Source organism: Rhinolophus sinicus, chromosome 16 (genome assembly GCF_057876585.1).
Source record: "Rhinolophus sinicus isolate RSI-liver-muscle chromosome 16, RSI-T2T, whole genome shotgun sequence".
Taxonomy (NCBI): Eukaryota; Metazoa; Chordata; class Mammalia; order Chiroptera; family Rhinolophidae; genus Rhinolophus; species Rhinolophus sinicus.
In genome coordinates this window covers 132,775,978-132,797,771 of record NC_142516.1, presented here as the reverse complement: position 1 = coordinate 132,797,771, position 21,794 = coordinate 132,775,978, and the positions used below count along the sequence as shown (strand labels likewise).

General features: G+C 33.2%; 1 protein-coding gene across 1 annotated transcript in view; it reads right to left on the bottom strand.

Moving 5' to 3' along the window:
- Positions 1-7,554: 7,554 nt before the first annotated feature.
- Positions 7,555-21,794, bottom strand: part of LOC109439478 (disintegrin and metalloproteinase domain-containing protein 32-like) — a 121,038-nt gene continuing 106,798 nt past the window's right edge. Inside the window, exons 18-19 of the mRNA XM_074331501.2 lie at positions 8,862-8,961; positions 7,555-7,718 (exon numbers count right to left, since the gene is read on the bottom strand). Of these exons, the coding sequence (XP_074187602.2) occupies positions 7,555-7,718; positions 8,862-8,961 (264 nt within the window). The remainder of the gene's footprint in view (positions 7,719-8,861; positions 8,962-21,794) is intronic.

The following is a 21,794-nucleotide window of genomic DNA, read 5'->3' as shown; positions in this document are numbered from 1 at the left end:
TAAAATGTCCATACTGTCTAAGGCAATATACATATTCAACACAATTCCTATCAAACTACCAGGACGTTTTTCACAGAAATAGAACATATAATCCTAAAATTTATATGGAACCATGAAATACCCCGGATAGCCTCGGCAATCTTGAGAAATAAGAACAAAGTGGGAGGTGTAATGATACCTGACATCAAATTATACTACAAGGTTACAGTAATCAAAACAGCATGGTATGGCATAAGAACAGACACATAGATCAGTGGAACAGAATAGAGAGCCCAGAAGTAAATCCATTCCTATATGGTCATTTAATCTACGACAATCGAAGCAAGAATTTATGGTGGGGTAAAAACAGTCTATTCAATAAATGGTGCCGGGAAACCTGGACAGACACAAAAAGAAAATGCAAAAAAATGAAGCTGAACCACCTCCTTACACCATATACAAGAATAAATTCAAAATGGAATAAAGACTTAAATGTAAGATCTGAAACCATAAAATTCCTAGAAGAAAATATAAGAAGAAAGTTTACAGACATTACTTGGAGTAATATTTTTACTGATATATCCCCTTGGGCAAGGTAAGTAAGAGAAAAAATAAACATATGGCATTACATCAAACTGAAAAGTTTTTTCACAGCAAAGGAAATCATCAATAAAACAAAAAGGGATCCTGTTGAATGGGAGAAGATATTTGTCAATAATATATTCAATAAGGAGTTAATACCCAAAATTTATAAAAAACTCAACTCCAAAAAAACAAACAACCCAATTAAAAATGGACAGAGGACATGAAGACATTTTTCTAAAAAGGACATACAGATGGCAAACAGACATATGAAAAAATGCTCAAGCTCACTAATCATTAGAGAAATGCAAATAAAAACCACAATGAGATACCACCTCACCCCAGTCCAAATGGCTATCATCAATAAATCAATAAACAACAAGTGCTGGCGAGGATGTGGAGAAAGGGGAACCCTTGTGCACTGCTGGTGGGATTGCAAAGTGGTGTAGCCACTATGGAAATCAATATGGATGTATCTCAGAAAACTGATAATGGACCTACCTTATGATCCAGCAATTCCACTCCAAGGTATCTATCCTGAGAAATCCAAAACTCTAATTCGAAAAAATTTATGCAACCCTCTGTTTATTGCAGCACTATACACAATAGCCAAGACATGGAAACAACCGAAATGCCCATCAGTAGACAACTGGATTAAGAAACTGTGGTACATTTATACAATGGAGTATTACGCAGCCATAAAGAAGAATGAAATCTTACCATTTGCAACAATATGGATAGACCTAGAGAACATTATGTTAAGTGAAATAAGTCAGAGAAAGACAAATACCATATGATGTCCCTTATATGTGGAATCTAAAGAAAAGAATAAATGAACGAACTAATCAGAAACAGTCTCAGCGATACAGAGGAAAAACTGAGGGTTGCTAGATGAACGGGGGTGGGGATGAGGGAGAAGTCGCGGGGATTAGAAAGCACAGTCAGTAACCACAAGATTGCCACGGGGATACGAAAGTCAGTTTGGGGAATATACTCAATTATGTGTAAAGATTTTGTAGGGTATCCGATGGACACTTGTCTTATTAGGGAGACCACTTTAGGAATGGTGTAGATGCCTGATCACTGCACTGTACACCTGAAGCTGAAGCGGAATAATAATGAATGTCAACTGTAATTTTATATATACATATATATATGTATATGTATATATATATATATATATATATATATATATATATATATATATATGTATGTATATATAAATATACACACACACACATATATATAGTCACAAGAAGCGGAGTACAGCATTAGGAATAGAGACAGTGGAAATGTAACAGCTGTATGTGATGTCAGAGTGGTAGTAGATTGGGGGAGGGGAGTTATCACTTTGTGAGGGGTATAAATGATAAATGTCTAACTATTACATTGTTCTGTACACCTGAAACTAATTTAAAAAAAAAAAAAAACAGGCTGACTCTCTTGTTAGGGGGTAATACAGCTGGTGACTTTAAGTTGAAGCCAATGCTCATTTACCCTTGTGAAAAACCTAGGGCCTTTACTAATTATGCTAAATATACTCTGCTTATGCTGTATAAATGTAACAACAAAGTGTGGATGACAGCACATCTCTTTATAACATGGTTTAATTAATATTTTAAGCCCAATATTGAGACTTACTGCTCAGAAAAAAAGGATTCCTTTCAAAATATTACTGCTCATTGACAATGCACCTGGTTATAGAAGAGTGCTGATGGAGATGTGTACAAGATTAATTTTGTTTTTATGGCTGCTAACACAACATCAATTCTGCAGCCCGTGGATCAAGGACTAATTTCAACATTCAAGTCTTATTATTTAAGAAATACATTTCATAAGGCTATAGTTGCCACAGATAGTCATTCCTCTAACAGATCTGGACAAAGTAAATTGAATGCCTTTTGGAAAGGATTCACCATTCTAAATGTCATTAAGAACATTCGTGAGTCATGGGAAGAGGTCAAATATCAACATTCACAGTAGTTTGGAAGAAATTGACTCTAATACTCATGAATGACTTTGAGGGATTCAAGACATCAGTGGAGGAAGTAACTGCAGATGTGGTGGAAATAGCAAGAGAATTAGAATTAGAACTGGAGCCTGAAGATGTGACTGAATTGCTACAATCTCAAAATAAAACTTTAACAGATAAGGAGTTGCTTCTTATGGATGAACAAAGGAAGTGTTTTCTTGAGATGGAATTTACTCCTGGTGAAGATGTGAAGATTGTTGAAATGACAAGAGATTTAGAATATTACATATGTAAATTTATATGATAAAGCAGAAGTAGGTTTTGAAAGAACTGACTCCAGTTTTGAAAGAAGTTTTACTGTGGGTAAAATGCTATCAAACAGCATCGCATGCCACAGAGAAATCATTGGTGAAAAGAAGAGTCAATCGATGCACAAACTTCAGTGTTGTTTTATTTTCAGAAGTTGCCACAGCCACCTCAACCCTCCACCAGAAACAAATCATGACTTGCTGAAGGCTCAGATGATGGTTTGGTTGTTGTTGTTTTTTTTAGCAATAAAGACACACACTGACTGAAAGTAAAGAGATGGAAAAAGATATTTCATGAAAAAGGAAACGACAAAAGAAAGCTGGGGTAGCAGTACTTATACCAGACAAAACAGTCTTTAAAACAAAGGCTATAACAGGAGACAAAGAGGGACCCAGTAATCCTTCCTCTGTGTTTTATCTGAAGAAACCCAAAACACTACTTTGAGGAGACCAGCGCATCCATATGTTCATTGCAGTATTGTTTATAATGGCCAAGATGTGGACACAGCCTGGGTGTCCCCAAATGGATGAATGAATAAAGAGGTGGTACATATATGCAATGCAATGTTTCTCAGGCATAAAAAAGAATGCAATCTTGCTATCTGCAATAAAATCAATAGACTTGAATGGTATTATGCTGAGTGAAATAAGTCACACACAAAAAGACAAATACCATATGATTTCACTTATATGTGGAATCTAAAACATAAAATAAACAAATAAAACAAAGAACTTTTTGCTGGTTGCCAGATGGGAGTTCGGGGATGGGTGAAAGGGGAAGGAAGGGATTAAGAGGTACAAATTAGTAGTTACAAAATAGTCATGGGGATGTAAGGAACAGCATAGGGAATACAGTCAATAATATAGTAAATCACTATGTATGGTGCCAGGTGGGTACTAGATTTACCAGGGGGATCACTTTATAAATTGTATAAATATAAATTGTATAAATGTCTAACCACTATGCTGTACACCTGAAACTAATATAAAATAATACTGTATGTCAACTGTAATTGAAAAATTAAAAAACAGAAAAAAAATTTGTAATACAATACACACACACATCCTCAAAAATGGAGTACATGTAAACACTGGTGAATATGACTAAGGTCTGTAGTTTACTAATACTATATCAATACCAATTGCCTGACTGTAAATATGCATTATATTAACATAAGATGTTATCATTGGGAAAACCTAAGCGAAGGGTAGAAAGGATTTCTGTGCTAGTTTTTGCAACTTTTTACATTTCTTTTTTTTAATGAACAAATGTTTTATTGGCATGTTCATCATTGTAAATAGCATCTGGCATGAAAAAGTTTTACCAAAACTTTTACATTGATTTTTACAAATTAGATGCCATTCTAAAAATTTATGTATAATTGTGTTCATCGAATAGTTGTATTTAGCAAAGCAAAAAGTTGCCGACTATAATAGACTTTGCAATGAAATCATGTTGACTGCATCAGCTTGTGCTATGTATGACCTGACTTACTAGCAAGTTTATTTAACATGATATTAAGACATTTCCCCAAAATTAAACTACATGTAACAAATCAACTCCAAAAATTAAAGTGGGACTTACAAGGGTTCTAGAAGATTCAAACTTGAAGTAAATCTTCAAAAATAAATATATAAAAAGAAATAAAATCTTGAATAATTTCAAAACAAAAATTTAAAAGAAAAAAACTGTAAGCTAAGATGCTGGGAGATATAAAACTGAAAGCAATAAATGAATAGGACAAACAGACAAACAAAAATTCATAGACACAGAAAACAGTTTGGTGGTTACCAAAGAGTAAGGGGGAAGGGTCGTGGTAGAAGAGGGAAAAGAGGATCAAATATATGGTGATGGAAGGAGAACTGACTCTGGGTAGTGAACACACAATGTGATATACAGATGATATATTATAGAATTGTACACTTGGAAACCTATGTAATTTTACTAACCAATGTCACTCCAATAAAGTTAATTAAAAAATATATGTGATAAGAAATTCTAGTAAGTATTAACTAAATATAATAATGATAATTACAAAATAACCCTAACTTATTTGGGGGAAACTGAAAAGCCAGATGAGAAACAGACTGAAGAAAAGAGGTTAGTTTAAAGGGCTGAGAGGCTTATGCTATTAGGAAGAAGACTACATATAATGTTAAATTTAGACATTATATAACATTAACCATGAATACTAAAATTTAAAGAAAATCATGAAAACAAAAAACATGTAATTGTACAAAATAGTAGAAAGAACGAAAAATACAGTCAAACAAATGGATTATAGGAAAAGGAAAAAAAGTAGAAAAGAAAATGGTAAATACGAAAAAAATAAGATAGATTTCAGCTTAAATATACACTACCATAAATGAAGCATAACAAACTCCTCTATTGCATTCCATATAAAGATTATTTATAAGACACCAACTAAAAACAAAGGTTAAGAATAAGGGATGAAAAATGATGTACTAGGTAAATCTAAGTTTCAAATAGCAAGTTTCAAATAGCAATATAAAATCTAAGTTTCAAATAGCAATATAAAACAGAGTAGAATTTAAGATACAATTATTAATGACTAAAAAAACATACACCAAAGAAAATATAATTAAACTGAACATTATGCATTCAGTCACTGTCTGAGAATATATAAGGCAGAAGGAAAGCTATGACATATTGGAAAATTTCAGTTTCCTTCTCACAGAAAATACATTATCAAGCAGATGGGGAAAAAAACCCAGTAAGTATAAAGATGATTTGAAACAACACAACTGAAAAGGTTATTCTAAAAACAAAGAAACAAACATACCATGCCACAATAATTGAAGCCTATATATCAACCACACATTTTTAAGAAAATTTACTTTCTTTCTGGTTTCAACATTTAAAAGTCTAAATAAAAGAGACAAGTTTCTCACAATAAGTAATAAAATTGGAAAATGATTTTTACAACAAGAAAAGTAAATCATATAACTGGAAACTAAAGAACACGATTTAGTTATGATTTAACCAACAAATCATAATGGAAATTTGTAATTTTTTTTAACTGAATGTCAACTATATCTTAAAAACTGAAGAGTGTAGATAAAAATGATATATAAAAGATAAAGTTTTAGCTTTTAAAGCATATGTTAGGAAATAAGACTGAACATTAGTAAACAAAGAATTAGATTGAAGAAAGCTAGAATTAAAACAGAGCAAAGGTAAATAGAGTAGAAAAGAGGGAAAGTGCAAAACTTAAGGATAATAAACACAAAGAAAATACAGAGATCTCAACAAAATGAAAACTTGTATTTTTCAATTTACTAATAAAATAGGTAAACACTTTTCCATAAAGATATATGTACTCTGATGTTCATTGCAGCTTTGTTTATGGTGGCCAAGACATGGAAACAACCAAAGTGTCCTTTGATAGATGAATGGATAAAGAATATGTGGTACATATACAAAATGGAATGCTACTCTGACATAAGAAAAGATAAAATACTGCCATTTGCAACAACATGGATGGATCTTCAGATTATTATGCCAAGTGAAATAAGTGAGACAGAAAAAGCTGAGAACCATATGACTTCTCTGATATGGGGAATGTAAAACTGAAAGCAACAAAGGAACAAGACAAACAAATAAACAAAAACTCATTAGACAGACAACAGTTTAATCGTTACCAGAGGGGAAGGGGGGAGGGGGGCGTTAGAAGAGGTTAAAGGGATCAAATATATGGTGATGAAAGGAGAACTGACTCTGGGTGGTGAACACATAATGCAATATATAGATGAGGTATTATAGAATTGTACATTTGAAACCTATGTAGTTTTTATAACCATTGTCACCCCAATAAATTTTAATCAAAAAGAAAAAAACCTCTAAGAAGACTGCTCATGAAAAAGAAAAAAGGAAAACCACATACACAAAATAGAATTAGATGAGGAAATGTATCTATAAAAATGTATAAATATTCAGAATTATATATAATTTTAGATATGTCACATGGATACAGCCATATGTAGTAAAAATATGTAATATACATCAACTTTCAATGTAGAGATTGTTTTCTGCAGGGAGGAAGATAATACTAGAAGGGGACTGCAGCTATAGATGCAATGGTTATATTAACATTTGTTTATTTCTAATGATGGGTCAATAGGTGTTTGTCACCTTGTTCTCTATCTTTGTGTTTGAATTATTAATATATATATATGCATATATATACATACATATATATACATATATATATATATATATATATATATATATATATATATATATATCAGGCTAAATTACAAATTCACCTTCTGAAGACTTTATCCAAAAAATCTTTTTAAAATTATTTCTTACATGAAGCAGCAATGCAAATTGAAATATTTCCTGTGTGTTAAGGCCCAGAAATCTGCATTTTTAATAAGTACTTCTTCTGTGGGTGACATGGATCAGTTTGAGAGCCACTAGGGTATTTGAAAGCAAAAGATGTGGATGCATTTGATTTCTTCCTCTCTCACTTACCAAGGCAATGACTTTGGCCAAGTTACTTAAAGCACACTCCCAAATTTTTGTATTTCTAAATATAATAATATTCAAAATTATCACACACAATTAAATGAGATACTGATGTAGTACTCAAAGTCCCTGTAAAATGTATTATTGCCGTTCATGATAATGTCTTATCTATGACTAAATTTAAATGGTACTAAAGTTTAACTTTAGAATACAAATTCAATTTACTCGCTACTTAGGGATTCCTCTTTATCAATGAACCATTTTTTCAAAAGATTCCATGAAATAGCTATTATGGTTGCTACGATGAGAACAGGTAAAGCAATGTAGAAACTTAGAATCCACCGGTTCTTTCCATCCTTCCAAAAAGCTTTTGCCATGATTAAACCTAAAAATAAAAACATTAAACAATCAGAGTAAAATAATTAATCTATTTTTACTTTGAAGTTGTAGCAAACTACAATGTTCTTAATTTTTGTTCTTATTCAAGTAACATAATAGAGCCACAATAGTTTGGACTACCTCTACTACCTCTCATTCTAAAAGAAAAGAAACCAAGTTACAACATATTCTACATTATATAGCAGCTACAGCAAAATCTCACTATAACCTTGAAAGCGGGGCCCAATAATTTCAATGATATATAATGTAGGATAGTGTAATTGCAAAGTTATCCAATAAATATGCATTGTTACAAGGTACATTATCAAAGAATTTCACTATATTTGTACATATACTGTTTTTCTTTATTAAACTGTTGACATTTTGCCATTAAGGATCTGTTTTTATATATGGCGCCACTGCAATGCTACTAAAATGGCATTGGCATGAAAACTAGGAGACTTGATTCCTAACCCTAATTCTGCAACTAGTTAGCACTAGGTATGGTGCCCTAAACATTCTTTAAGCTCCATGAGGAGAGGGACTTAGTTTCGCTTACTATACATCCCCGGGTCATATGACCAGCACCTAGCATATATTAGGAGTTCAATAAATATTTGCTAACTAAATGAATGAATAAAAACTAAAGTCATGGTGAACAAATAGAACATTGTGCTAGCATCCCTCTGTGATCTCTTTGACAGAAATTTATGGATTTTTTTAGTTAAACTATAAACTCCTTCAGAGTAAAAACTTATCTTTGATTTCCTTTATTTTTTCCTGTAACAGACACATAGTAATAGTGCCAGGAACAGAGTAAATGCTATCTGTTAGAGCTGAAATCACAGGATCAATTATAAAGGGGGGAAATGTTGAAAGGTAGTCTTAAAGGAGAAAGTCAATGACATCCATAAATAAAAATTTTAAAACATACCCTCAGCTTCAATCACGATATTTGAGAGTTAAAATTTGAAAAAAGAGCAAGATTAAGAAGGCATATTTGGTTTCCATTTCTTAAGAGAAGGCTATTTACTTTTTAATTACAAATACTGGTTTCTTCCTAAGTGGCAAAAATCTAACATCTTTTTTCTGTGAAGATAAACTGCTTGAGAATTTTATTAACTGGCTATGTAAAGAGACAGATACTTGCCTGGTGTTTCAGGGAACATAGAAGCATCTCTGGAACGCAGTTTACAATCTGGAGGTTTGAAGCCCTGAGAACAATGGCACTCCATCTGGGAAGTGCACACCTAGGATCATTTTTTAAAAATTTAAATGATCATTTAGAAATATTTTCTCATTGAAATTAAAATTGTTAGTTGGATTATCAAGCTTACTTTTGTATTTTCATCTAGTATAATTTTGATTTAGAAAGATAAGACTATAAATAAAATTATTTCTTGCCCTAATGTACACACACACACACAAACACACACACGGCTTTTAAAACCTGTGAAGTTTTGATTTGCACTTCCCCAATAGCCAGTGAAGCTGAGCATTTTTTCATATATCTGTTGGCCTTTTATATGTCTTCTTGGAAAAAGGGTCTGTTCAGGCTATTTTTAAATTGGACTGTTTCTTTTTCTGTTGTTGAAGTGTATGAGTTCTTTATATATTTTGGATATTAGCCCCTTCTCAGAAGTGTTTGCAAATATTTTCTCTTACTCGGTTGGTTGCCTCTTTGCTTTGTTCTTGGTTTCATTTGCTGTGCAGAAGCTTTTTAGTTTGATATAGTCCATTTATTTATTTCTGCTTTTATTTCGTTGCTTTTGAGGGGTGGTAGAAGAGGGTAAATGGGGTCAAGTATATAGTGGTGGAAGGAGAATTGACTCAGGTGATGAACACAATGCAATATATAGATGACGTATTGCAGAATTGTACACTTGAAACCTATATAATTTTACTAAGCAATGCCACCCCAATACATTTAATAAAAATTTAAAAATAAATTAATTTTTAAAAAGCTATAAATTAAGGCTCACAATGTTCGCATCAAGAAAATTTAACATCTTCAAATGTTAACCTAAACATTTAGTGTGCAGTTTCAAAAACACATACTTAAATTCGAATGAAAATGAGATACTTTCGGTGTGCTGGAGCCAGCTAGTATCAGCCCCCAGACCTGCTTGTGTACATTTCCCATCTCCAAGTTCAGTGACATCACGTGTAATGCAGTATTTGCACTTACAAATGAAGACTTTACTCTCCCTCCAGGTGGTTATTAAACATTTATAAGCATAACACTGCCTTGACCACTATCAGGCTTTATTTTGTTTGTTTGCTTTGTTTGTTTGATTTTTAAACAGAGGCTTTTTGTATCATAAGAGGGCATCAGATACTTAGATACAGCATAACATGGTTTATCTGATGGTTTCTGTAATTAATATATTAATTATTAAATAATAATATGGCAAACACCTTTATGTTGCCCACTATGTGTGAGTCTTTACTCTGAGGACTTTATACAGATTTACTCATTAAATCCTCATAACTGCTGTGAGGTCAGAATTATTATTATCATTCCCACTTTACAGATAAAAAATTGAGGCACAGATATTTAATTTGCCAAAAGCCACATGGCTAGTAAATGATAGAGCCAGTATTGAAACCCAAAAGACCTGGTTTCAGAAGCCCTGCCCTTGACCACTATGCTACGCTACCTCTCAAAATAACATAAAACATCTCTCAATTTCTAAGATCTCAATTTAAAGCCATGAAGCTAATTTCTCTATTTCATGGCTTAAATGTACAGGGAAAAAGGTATTGTGTTCACGGTATCCAATGTCCCAGATTCTGTCATACAACCTTCATGCTGGTGGGTGTGGGTGTGTAGCGGGGGTGGGCGGGAGGGTGCATACTTTTACTCTGAAATATTTCACAGAAGTGATGTTAGTTAGCCTTCTCGGGAGACTTGGTGTCAATTTGTCCTAATATTGTACTCTTACTTTTGGATCACTTTGCTTAAGGTGCTGCCTTTCAAATTTTTCCACTGTAAGGTACTATGCTTCCATTTTAATTAATAACTAATTTCTGAGGAGACACTTGTAAGATTATGTAAGTACCTGGGTCCTCATAAAACTTTCACCCACCAGTTTTAGCATCCGCTGATAATTATTTAACTAAAGTAGTCCTTCTATATTGATTACACGATAAGGAAGAGTGTTCCTTTATCTCCATTTATGTACTCAGTTATTGCTATTAGTAATATATTACTTATGTGGCCTAATGATCTTTGACAAGGGTGCCAAGACCACTCAATAGGGAGAGTCTCTTCAGCAAATGCTGTTGGAAAAAACTAAATATCCACTGCATAAGAAGTTTCCCTTATCGCACACCATATACATAAATTAACTCAGGATGTATTAAAGACCTAAATGTAAGCCCTATGGCTATAAAACGCCTAGAAGAAAACATAGGGGGAAACCTTCATGAGATTGGACTTCTCAATTTCTTGAATATGACACTAAAAGCACAAGCAACAAAAGTAAAACCAGACAAAGGGGTCTACAACAACCTTAAAAACATTTGCACATCAAAGAACACAACCACATGAAAGACCAACTTACGAAACAGGAGAAAAGACTTGTAAATCATACATCTCATAAGGAGTTAATATCTAGTATATACAAAGAACTACAACTCAACTACAACAAAATCAAATACCCTGTTCAAAAAATAGGAAAAGGACTTGAATAAGACATTTCTATACAAATAACTCACAAATGGCCAATAAGGATATGAACCAATGCTCAACATCACTAATCATAAGAGAAATGCATGTTTTTGTTCTAGTTCTTTAAAAATGTCATTGGGATTTTGATAGGGATTACATTAAATCTGTATATTGCTTTGGGTAATATAGCCATTTTAACTATGCTGATTCTTCTATTTCGTGAACACGGAATATCTTTCCATTTCTGTATGTCTTCTTCCATTTCATTTCATAATGTCTTGTAGCATTTGTTCAGTGTATAAGTCCGTCACATCCTTTGTTAAGTCTATTCTTAGATATTTTATTCTGTTTCTTGCAGTTGCAAAAGGAGTTGCTTATTTTTCTTTCTTTTTCTGAAATTTCATTTTTAGTATCTAGGAACACAATGGATTTTTGTATATTGATTTTGTATCCTGCCACTTTACTTTATTTCTTTATTGTTTCTAATAGTTTTTTGTGGAGTCTTTAGGTTTTTCTATATAAGGAAACATGTCATCTGCAAAAAGTGACAATTTGATTTCTTTATCCCTAGTCCGAATGCCTTTCATTTCTTTCTCTTGCCTGACTGCTCTGGCAAGGACTTCCAATACCATGTTGAATAACAGTGGTATGAAGGGGCATCCCTTTCTTTTTCCTGATTGCAGAGGAGAAGCTTTCAGTTTTTCACCATTAAGTATGTTATTAGTTGAGGGTTTATCACATATGGCCTTTATTATATTGAGGTACTTTCCTTCTATATCCATTTTATTAAGGGTTTTAACCATAAATGAATGTTGTATATTGTCAAATAATTTTTCTACATCTACTGATAGGATTATATGATTTTTATCCTTGATTTATGTGGTTTATCACATTGATCAATTTGCATATATATATGCTGAACTATCCTTGTGCCTCTGGAATAAACCCCACTTGATCGTGATGTGTAATATTTTTAATGTATTGTTGTACTAGATTTGCTAGTATTTTGTTTAGGATTTTTGCATCTGTATTCATTGGAGCACATTGGTCTGTAGTTTTTTTTGTGTGTTACTTTTACCAGGTTTTGGTATCAGGGTAATGTTGGCCTCATAAAATGAGTTATGAAGTATTGCCACTTCTTCCATTTTTTGGAAGAATTTGAGAAGGACAATTATTAAATCACCTTTGAATGTTTGGTAGAATACATTACTGAAGCCATCGGGCCCGGGACTTTTGCTTTTGGGGAGAAATAGAACAAGAAAGCATCAGATTTGTATGAAATCACACACACACACACACACACACACACACACACACACACACACCAAAAAAAAAAAAACCAAAGAACCAAAGCAATCCTGAGAAAAAAGAACAAGGCTGGAGTTATCCTATTCCCTGACTTCAATTATTACTACAAAGTGACAAAAATCAAAACAGCATGGTATGGGCAGAAAAATAGACACACAGACCAATGGAACATAATTAAGAACCCAGAAGTAAACCCACATATTTATGGGCAGACAATTTTCAATAAATGAGCCAAAAACATACAATGGAGAAAAGAAAGCCTCTTAAATAAATGGTGCTGGGATAACTGGAAAGCCATGTACAAAAGAATGAAATTAGACTGCTATCTGTCACCAGACACCAATATTAACTCAAAATGGATCAAACACCTAAATATAAGACTTAAAGCAATTAAATGCATAAAAAATAACATAGGTACTAAACCTATGGACCTAGGTCTTAAAGAGGATTTCATGAATTTGACCCTAAAGGCAAGGGTGGTAAAAGCAAAAATAAATGGGAATATATCAAACTAAAAAACATCTGCACATCAAAAGAAACCATAAACAAAACAAAAAGGCAAATGGCAGAAGATATTTGCAAACAATATGTAAAATAAGGGGCTAATATCCAAAATATATAAAGAGCTTATACAACTCAACAACAAAAAAACAAACTGGCCATCAGATACATGAAAAAATACTCAACTTCCCTACCTATAAGGGAAATGCACATCAAAACCACAATAAGGTACATCTCACACCTGGTAGAACGGCTATTATAAACAAGACAAGAAATAACAAGTCCTGGAGAGGATGTGGAGTAAAAGTAACTCTCATACATTGCTAGTGGGAATGTAAACTGGTACAGGCACTATGGAAAACAGTATGGAAGTTCCTCAAAATATTAGGAATAGAGCTACCAAGTGGCCCAGCAGTCCCTCTTCTGGGTATCTGTCTGAAAAATTTGAGAACATTTATTTGTAAAGCTATATGTACCCCTATCTTCACGGTAGCCAAGACAAGGAAACAACCCAACTGTCCTTTGATGGATAATTGGATAAAGATGTGGTATGTATATACAATGGAGTACTACTCTGCCATAACAAAAGATGAAATCCTGCCATCTACAACATGGATGGATTTTGAGAGCATCACACGAAATGAAATAAGTCAGACATTAAAGGACAAGAATCATATTATATCACTCATATGTGAGATATAAAACAGAAAGCAACAAATGAATGAACAAAACAAAGAAAAAAAACTCATTGACAGAGATAAGAGTATGGTGGTTACTAGAAAAGAAGGGTAGCGGGGGATGCTGAAAAGTGTAAAGGGGTTAAATACATGGTGACAGAAGAAGACTAAACTTTACGTGATGAGTACATAATCCAATATACAGATGATGTATTATAATATTACACACTTGAAACATAATCTTATTAACCAGTGTCACCCCAGTAAATTTAATTCTAAAATAGAAGAGTAAAAAAATAAAATTTTTTTAAAAGCATGCTTTCTTTATATATAGTACCATGTTATCTTTGTTGAATCAGTGAGTGACTGAATTAATTAGCACACTCATACACATAAACATATTTGATGAATGAATAAATTAATTTATATATATGTACACATATGCATACAATGCAAACAATGCTTTTAGGAGAAGAGTTATCTCTGTATTGCAAAAAGATGGCTAATTTTGCTTTCTACTTTAGATTTCTAAACATTCCAAGTCTTCCATGATGAGTAAATAGTACATCTTTTATGGGGAAAGGAAAGAATAAGTAATGTCTATGAATCTGAAGGAGAACTTAGATTGTAAGCAGGCAAACAATTGCACTGTTGGATAAATTTAGCCTCAAAATAAGTTTTATACTGCATGCACAGAGTGTTCAAATGTAGTTTTATAACATTCATTGCTCAAGAGGATCGAGAGTAAAAGAGATGAGGAGGAGGAGGTAATTTTTTACTTTGTAAGCAAAATTAAGTGTTTTGGTATTTTGGAAAGGCAATCTATCATTACTGAAATTTTAAATATATAGGTCCTTCAACCAAGCAGTTGCACTCCTGGTAAACATCCCACAGCAATATAGGTGCCAGCATGCAAGGACTTACATACAAGGAGGCTTATTTATCAAAGCCATATCTACAAACTTAAAAGGATTTCAGTTTGTTGAACAAAAAAGTAATATATAGAAATGTGTGATATGACCTGTATCTAAATCTAATATCAATCCATGAATAGATGATAGATCAATCGATAGATAGATATTCTTTCAGCAAATATTTGAGTTTTTAGTATATGCTAAGCAGAGTTGTGGGCTCTTGCTAATATCAAAGAATATATGTGTACATGAATATATCTCTGTACATGATTAAATAAATCTAGAATAAACAAAGAAGGAATGATTCCTGGTAAACTGATAATAAGAGAACAATACAAAAATTAATGTGATAACATTGGTATGATTATATAAAGTTAAACATACTAGTGAATATACGTATATATAAACGTGTGAATGCAAAGAGATACTTCAAAAAATAAACTATAATAAAGCAATATAATTAGGTGGTGTGTCAGTGGTAATATAAGTAGTTTAATGACTATTGCTATATATCAAATGAGCCTTGCCCATTTATTTATTCCTTTCACATATTTAAATTTATGACTGCTGAAAGTGTTCAACAGAAACAATATTTTTAAATTGGAATAATGCTTTACACTTGTTTTCAAATGTGTTTTTTTAACTTACTAATACTACAATTTGTTTTTTCTTATTACTCTAATATTGTGTGATTTTTGTCTTTATGCTAATTTTCTGAAAGGCAATCCATTGAAAGCCAATTTGCCTAGGCCAACTGTAGTCTAGGCAATATCAGTTTGTCTGCTAGTCAACTCATCAAATAGTTATTTGGTATTTGGATGCCAAATAATCACATCTGAGTATTTACTGGTTTTTTTTTTAAGCTATTAATTTATAGAATGATTAACTAGATATGTTGGATGTCACTGCATTGGAAGATTTCTGTAAAGTTTTAGTAAAGCAGTTTTCACTGTGTCTTCAGAAGAGTATTTTAATGAATTTCCTATTTATGTATGTCTAATTCATATTTCACTAGCTACAGCAGCAGAGACCCACTTTTTAACATTTTTGAGAAGAACACCAATTTCTGATCTGACATATAAGGATCTTGGAAGTTACCACTCCATCCTAACAAGTAAAAAGATAAACAAATTTTAAAAGTCAACAATTCTTATTATATCCATCATAGAAGTAATATTACAAGACAAACTTACCTCCAAAACTGGAGAGATTGTCAAACAAATACAGAGAATCACAACTTACTAGAGCAGAAACCCTAGAGCAGAAACCCCCATGGGAATCAGTCCCAGGGTAGAAAAAATTAAATTGTTGTTGATGTACTACTGGAAGCTCAGTTTAGAAAAGTCTGAGAGTTAAAAACTCCGTGGGGCTCAGTTAAGAGTGGGTCCCCGCACTTTTATGAGTTTTACATTCAAGAGCTAGAACAGATTTTCACATTGAATATATAAGAAAAATTCCCTTGTACTTCCAGCCAAGGGAGGGGAAAGAAACAAGTCAAAATACACCAGAGTATTCTGTTCTTCTTAACATGGCCTAACCTCAAAAGAAACTATTTAACAGAGCCTAAACTTACTGAAGTTTTTTCAGAGCCTAACTGACATAGGGGAAGGGAAATACCCAACTCTAGCATACTCTAGCCATCCTGTCCTACCTAAGGGGGTAAAAGAGAAATTCACAGCCCAGAGGTATAAGGCTCACTAAGACTGAGGCCTAATTATAGGACTAGAGAAAGCTTCCCCTCCTCTTCCATACATCTTACCACTACATTACTGCAGTTCCGTTTACCCAGTACATAATGCCCAGCTATTAAGAAAAAAGTTGCAAGGCATATGAAAAAGGAAAAAGTATATTTTGAACAGACAAAGGAAGCTCAGCTATGGCAAGGAAGTTGTAATTATCAGACCAGAAATTTAAAACAACAATGATTAATATGCTAAGGGCTGGTGGATAAAGTAGACAGCATGCAAATAAAGATGGGCAAAATAAGCAGAGAGATGGAAATTCTAAGAAAGAACCAAAAAGAAATGGTAGAGATAAAAAATGTAACAGAAATGAAAAATGCCTCTGATGGGGTCAGGAGCAGATTTGTCAAGGCTGAAGAAATAATCTCAGAATTTGAGGATATATCAATAGAAACTTCCAAAATGACAAGCAAAGAGAAAAAAGACTGGGGTGGGGAGGGGGGCGGGGAGGGCAAGCCAGAAATTCCAAGAACTATGAGCAACTACAAAAGATACATATGTGTAATGGGAATACTAGAAGGCAAAGAAAGAAAGAAACAAGATATGTAAAGCAAAATGACTGAGAATTTTGCAAAATTAAGGTCAGACACCAAACCCCATATCCAGGAAACTCAGAAAACACAGAGCAGGATAAATGACAAAAATGTACACCTACGTATCATATTCAAACTTCAGAAAATCAAAGACAAAGAAAAGTCCTGAAAGAAGCCAGAGGGGGTTATACCCTTGTCTAGAGAAGCACAAGGATAAAAATAACATTGGAAATGATGCAAGGAAGAAGAGCATGGCGTGAAATGTTTACAGTGTTCATAAGAAAAGAATTGCCAGGCTAGAATTCGATATCCTTCAAAAGTGAAAAAGAAATAGACTTTCTCAAACAAAAATTGAGAAATTTGTGTTCAGTAGACCTCCCTTGGAAGAAATGATAAAAGAAGTTTATCACAGAAGAAAATTATATAGGTCAGAAAAATCAGATTTACATTTTAAAAAGAGCATTAGAAATGGAATAAGTGAACACAAAATAGAAACTTTTATGGTTCCTCTTCATAATTGACCTAATAGTTACCCAATTATTCAAAATAATAATAGCAACAATGTATTAGATTAAGTATGCTTCTGTGTAAGTAAAATGACAGCATGATACAAGTGATGGGAGGCTATATATGGATTATTTTCTTACTATAAGGTTACCTACACTACAAGTGGTAGAGTTGAAAGAGGACCTATGAGGTGTGATCAAACAATACAGTGATTGTTTAAATAAATAAAAAATGTATTACAGTAAAAGACACATTGCCATTAATTCCCCTCAAATACTCCTCCTTTCTTTGAACACACTTATCCCATCATGCCACTTTCTGAAGCAGTTCTGGAAGTCCTCTTTCATGAGTGTCTTTAGTTGCACCGTCATGGTTGTCCTGGAATTAAGGGGAATTAAAGACTCACAGATACAGAGAACATTTTGATCATTTCCAGATGGGAGGGCTGTTGGGGGTGAGTGAAAAAGATGAAGGGATTAAGAAGTACAAATTGGTTGTTACAAAGTAGTCATGGGGCTGTAGGGTGTAGCATAAAGGATAGAGCCAATAATATTGTAATAACTGTGTATTGTGTCAGATGGGTACTAGATTTATCAGGGTGATAGATGGGAGGGGTTGCAGGCAGGGCTTAGAAGGGATTAAGAACTACAAATTGGTAGCTATAAAACAGTCATAGGGATGTAACGTTAAAGCATAGGAAATATAGTCAATAATATGGTAATAACTATATATAGTGCCAGGTGGGTATTAGACTAATCAGGGGTATCACTTCTAAAATTACATAAATGTCTAACTACTATGTTGTACCCCTGAAATAAATACAAAATATTATTGAATGTCAACTGTCATTGATAAATTAAAAGAGGGGTGAAAAGGATATAGGGGAATAAAGGGTTCAAATTTCCAGGTATAAAACAAATAAGTTATGCAGGTGAAATGAACAGCATAGGAAATACAGTCAATAATAATTTGATAGTGTGGTACGGTGTCAGATGGTTGCTGGACTTATCATGGTGATCACTTCTTTACATATATGTGTTGAATAACAATGGTGTATACCTGAAACTTATAAAATATTGTATGTTAGCTATATTTTAGTAAAAATATTTTTCAAAAAAATGAAGAATTTTCCAAACCTGGGGAGAGACTTGAACATCCAAATCCATAAAACTAACAGATCACCCCAGTATCTCAATACAAAATGACCTTCTCTAAGACATATTACAATGACACACAAAAATCAAAGACAAAGAGAAAATCTTAAAAACTAGCAAGAGGGAAAAATAACTGTAATCTACGAAGGAACCCCCAATAGGCTATGACTGGATTTCTCAGCAGACACCCTTAAGGTCAGGAGAGAGTGGAATGACATATTCAAAGTGTTGAAAGAAAAAAAATTAGCCAAGAATACTCCATTCGGCAAACATCCTTCAGAAATGAAGAAGAAATAAAAACTTTCCCAGATAGGCAAAAATTGAGGGAGTTCATCACCACTAGGCCTGCCTTACAAGAAATGCTGAAAGGAGTTCTTCCATCTGAAATGAAAAAACGTAATCAGTAACATGAAAACATAAAAATATATATAAAACACTGGTAAAACTAAATACACAGATTTAGAAAATTCTAAATCTGTAATGTTTGTCCATTAACCATGTAATAATAGTATACAGGTTAAAGGAAAATATTATTAAAAATAATTATAGCTACTATAGTTTGCTAATAAATGCATAATATCAAAAAAGGTAAATTATGACATCAAAAATATAAAGAAGGCAGTAAATGGTTAGGACTTTTGTATATGATTGAAGTTAAGTTGCAATTAGCTTAAGATGGACTATTTTATCTACAAGATATTTTATGTAAATCTCATGGTAATCACAAAGCAAAAACCTATAGTTGATTCACAAAAGATAAAGAGTGGGGATTCAGAGTACACCATCCTCAGAAAGGTACCAATTCACATAAGTAGGCAGAAAAAAAAGGGGGGAAAGAACAAGTGAAATAAAACACAGCCAGAAAGCAGCTAGAGAGTGGCATTAATAAGTCCTTACATATCAACAATTACTCTAAAGGTTAATAAAATTAATTAACTAATCAAAAGGTACAGAGTAGATGCACAAAATGAATGGATGGGAAAAAAAAAGCAAAGCCCAACTAAATTCTGTCTTCAAGAGCTTGATTTCACTTTTTTTTTTCAAGATGTTTTTGGGTTTTTTTTTAATTAGGGAAGGGGAACAGGACTTTATTGGGAAACAGTGTGTACTTCCAGGACTTTTTTATTTTTTTTCTTCCAAGTCAAGTTGTTGTCCTTTCAATCTTAGTTGTGGAAGGTGCCGTTCAGCTTCAAGTTGTTGTTCTTTCAGTCTTAGTTGATTTCACTTTTAGGAGCACACATAGGCTCAAAATAGAGATGGAAAAAATATTCCATGGAATCAAATACTCCTTTGATTCCAGAAATCAAAAGAAAGATTTTTTTTTCTCTACATCTCTGAGACTATTTGTTTACTTTGCTCATGTATTCAGTTCTTTAGATTCCACATATAAGTGAGACCATATGGTATTTGTCCTTCTCCATCTGACTTACTTCACTTGGATGGTGTAGATGCCTGACCACTACACTGTACACCTGAAGCTGAAGCTGAATAATATTGTATGCCAACAATAATTTAATATATGTAGTCAGCATAGGGAATAGAGTCAATAGAATTGTGATAGATATATACGATGTCAGAGGGGCAACAGATTGGGGATGGGGCTCGTCACTTTGTTCGGGGTGAAATGTCTGGCTATTGCATTGTTTTGTGCACCTGAAACTAATTTTAAAAATAAATATAAATTTTAAAATGGGGTAGCTATCCTTATGTCAGTCAAAATAGTTTTAAGCCAAAAATAGTATCAAGATAAAAAAGTCATTATACTTTTTTATAAAATGATAAAGGAGTCCCTTCTTCAAAATATAACATTCATAATATACAAACCCAACATTAGAGTACCTAACATATTAATCAAATAGTAATAGAGCTGAAGGAAGAAATTGACAGCAATACAATAAAAGTAGGGTATTTCAAACCACTTTCAACGATGGATAGATAATCCAGACAGAAAATCAGAAGGAAATGTTGGACTTGAACCACACTTTATACCAATGGGACTTAACAGATATATTCAGAACATGTCATCAAACATCAGCAGAATACATATTGTTCTCAAGTTCATATGGAACATTACCAAGGATAGGTCACGTCATAGGCCACCAAAGAAATCTTAGCAAATTTAAGAAGACTAAAAACATACAAGTACCTATTTGGCCAAAATGATATGAAATTACAAATCAACAAGAGGAAAGCTGAAAAATTTACAAACATGTAGAAATTAAACAACAAATTTCTGAACAACCAGTAGGTCAAAGAAGAAAATAAAAAGGAAATCAAAAAAATACCTAACACACATGAAAATGAAAACACAACACAGCAGAAAATTGGGACACTGCAAAAGCAGTTCTTAAAGGTAGTTTATAGTGATAAATGCATATATTACGAAAATAGATGATTTAAAATAAGCAATCCAACTTTACACCTAATGGAACTAGATAAAGAAAAATAAGTCCAATGTTAGCAAAAGAAAGGCAATTACAAAGATCACAGTGAAATAAATAAGGACTAAAAATCCAAAGGCAAACATCAATGAAACTAAAAACTCATTTTTTTTGGAAAAAAATAAATTGACTAATCTCAGGTAGACTAAGAAAAACAGAGGAAAGTGATATCACCATGATGGCAACGTAGGTTGTTCCCAGCTTTGCTCCCCCTCAGGGGATAAAAAACAAAAACTAACAACTATTCACAAACAAGATACCACTGAGAATCCTAGAGCACAGGGTGAGAATAAAGTATACCCGTGCACCACTGAGACGAGACAGACTACATTAGAAGGGTAAGAGGAGTAGCAATACGCTGACCACATCGCCCCTCCCCCAGCACAACACCACACTGAGAGGTCTACCCTGCGCCTCCAGTTCCTCCAATGGGGAAAGAGAACTCAGGGTGGACATACACATCCCCCAACAATGTGGGTCAATTCTTGGGAGTCCCCAATCTAATTTAGCCTCACAGTGTTCATGGGCAATTCTGTGGGGTCTGCCCATTGAAATTCTGATTGTGAGGGAAGAGACAGGAGGGGCTTGCAACAACCAGTGCTTGGATTTTGGCAGCCCCAATTTCTACCTGCA